This window comes from Penaeus monodon, chromosome 8 (assembly GCF_015228065.2).
Source record: "Penaeus monodon isolate SGIC_2016 chromosome 8, NSTDA_Pmon_1, whole genome shotgun sequence".
In the NCBI taxonomy this organism is placed as follows: Eukaryota; Metazoa; Arthropoda; class Malacostraca; order Decapoda; family Penaeidae; genus Penaeus; species Penaeus monodon.
Genome location: NC_051393.1, coordinates 35,478,151 through 35,480,650, shown reverse-complemented (window position 1 = coordinate 35,480,650; position 2,500 = coordinate 35,478,151). Strand labels below are relative to the sequence as shown.

General features: G+C 35.6%; 1 protein-coding gene across 1 annotated transcript in view; it reads left to right on the top strand.

Moving 5' to 3' along the window:
* The window catches only part of LOC119575948 (ras-GEF domain-containing family member 1B-like), a gene marked incomplete at its 3' end in the record, with an annotated part of 35,986 nt that overhangs the window by 26,644 nt on the left and 6,842 nt on the right, over positions 1-2,500 (top strand). Inside the window, 2 exon segments of the mRNA XM_037923481.1 lie at positions 531-752; positions 2,011-2,159. Coding sequence (XP_037779409.1) covers positions 531-752; positions 2,011-2,159 — 371 coding nt within the window.

Here is a 2,500-nt window from a genome sequence, read left to right as displayed (position 1 = left end):
ATCACCATCACCATCATCATCAGATAACGTTTTTGTGCCATCAATTAGATATATAATTTTTTGTGTCGTTTAATTTTCAACATTATGCAGTTGAAGGATACATCCTTGGTTTGTATTGAATTACACTATTATATTCTTCTATTCTATTTTATTCTATAAAGAGTATAGATAATCTGTATATGATGAGACTGTATATGAATATTAGGAAACGAGACATGTAACAAGGAGAATTATTCCTGTATCATGGTTGATAAAATATCAGCAAACAGACTTTGTAAGTAAATGTATTAGTTTTTATTATTCACAAACCTTTCTCTTTTACTATTTTCTATACATTTCTTAAGTTTGTTAAGTATTTATAATGTTAGTTAAACATGTGAACAAAAATGGAGTACGTGACTATTTAAACAGAAATCAAGCGTGGAATGTCGAGAATATTTATTGTCCTCGTAAGAGTCTCATACAATTTCTATACAACTATTTATTATGTAATTTTTTAAATGAACAAGTGAAGGTAATTTTCCTTTCAGTCACTGGTGTATGAAGATGGCGTTCTGGTGTCTGGGTCGCTGCAGGCGCTGATACAACATGCAGTCCCCACAGCCGTGTACTATCCAGATACTGCCTACCTCTTTGCATTCCTGTTATCATCGCGACTCTTCATCAAGCCTCATGAACTCCTGCAACGAGTGTGTGATGTTGGATTTACTCAGCAAGGGTTGAAGGGGAATGACCTTTCCACCATAAATAAGGTTGAAATTCATATCTACATCTTCCTTGCATGATTTTGAATATTAAGGCCTCTTAGTAGTCCCAACGCGGAGGATTTTCTTCAATACTACACGATACGTTGGCTCTGTGGCAACGCGTTGGCGGGTATGACATCATGGTTTTAGGACCCGCCCCTTCAATCGTCGTCTAATCTTCACCTTTTAGTACCCTCGGACTAAGAGCGTCGATAATTGAGATATTTCTTTAAACAGAATGTTTGTGATATATTAGGGAATAGAGTAATAAAGACAGTCCATGATCACAACCCCAAGAGATAATTTATCAAAGGTTTCCGTACTTCCCTGCTACACCACATAAAAGTAATTCCTTATATATGTCAAGCATAACTTCAAGTCTACAAACCAGCCATGATATATATATATATATATATATATATATATATATATATATATATATATATATATATTAACACCATTTTTTACATGATATATAATTAATATAATAGAAAATTCAATAGAGACTACAGAAACCCGTCCTTTATAAGAACGAATAATTAATGACAAAAATAATTATATTGATAATAATCGCGCGTTCTGGTGCATTTGTAATACGACGCCTTTGTGTTTAAGAGATCCTGCGTCAGGTTAAAGACTTACCCTCCCCCCCCCCCTTGTATCTATTAGGTATCGATATAATCTTCCATGTAGGTTACATTTTTTCATGTCTCTTTTTAAGTAACTTCTATTGAATTACCAATATAACTCCTGTCTCGAAGGTAGTCTTAAATTAACTATCGTAATTAGTTAGAAAGTGCTTACTGCATATTGTCTTTCGGGCTGGGAGGAAAAATGACTAATTTGCATCACCAATATATCAATCATGACAGAGAGTCAGGTGGTTGCTGGTGAATTAAAAAACATGTTACGAACTTTGAAAAGATAATAGAACAAAAAAATCTATATATTCTTTATAGTGAATTATGAAATGCTTACTTTGAAATGATTATCAGTATGATAATGAAGTGTAATGATTGGTCTTATCTGCAATACATTTTAAGTATTATTTTGAAATGTCTCTGATTGGTAGTGTTGGGAAAAGCCAAACGCATTGAGCTTCTCGTATTTCACTAAAAAGGTCTTTATTGCCACCATTAACTGGATTATCAGTTATTAAGCATCTTACCTTTTTCACAAATTATATTCATTAATTGATTATTTATGTTACACACGTTTTACGTTTTATGAGTGTTTTTGTAATGTTTATTTGTTTCCGTATAAGGATAAGCTTGGAAGATTTGTGCCTCATATGGTACAACTTCTCGGGGAATGGAGTGAAACCTTTCCCTATGACTTTCGTGACGAACGGATGATGAGCGGGGTACGCACGATGACCCACCGCTGCATTGCCCTGGAGCCTGCTCTTTCGCCGTGATGTCACTCAGGTAATCAACCCTGCTGTCCATTCCCGTGCAAGTGTTTACTAGTTCCTATCACGCACGCGCAAAACGCACACTCACACTCACACTCACACTCACACTCACACGCACACTCACACTCACACTCACACGCACACGCACACGCACACGCACACGCACACGCACACGCACACGCACACACACACACACACACACACCACACACACACACACACACACACACACACACACACACACACACACACGCAAACACACAAACACACACGTACGCACATTTATACATGTAAAACATATATATATTATATATATATATATATATATATAAAATATAATA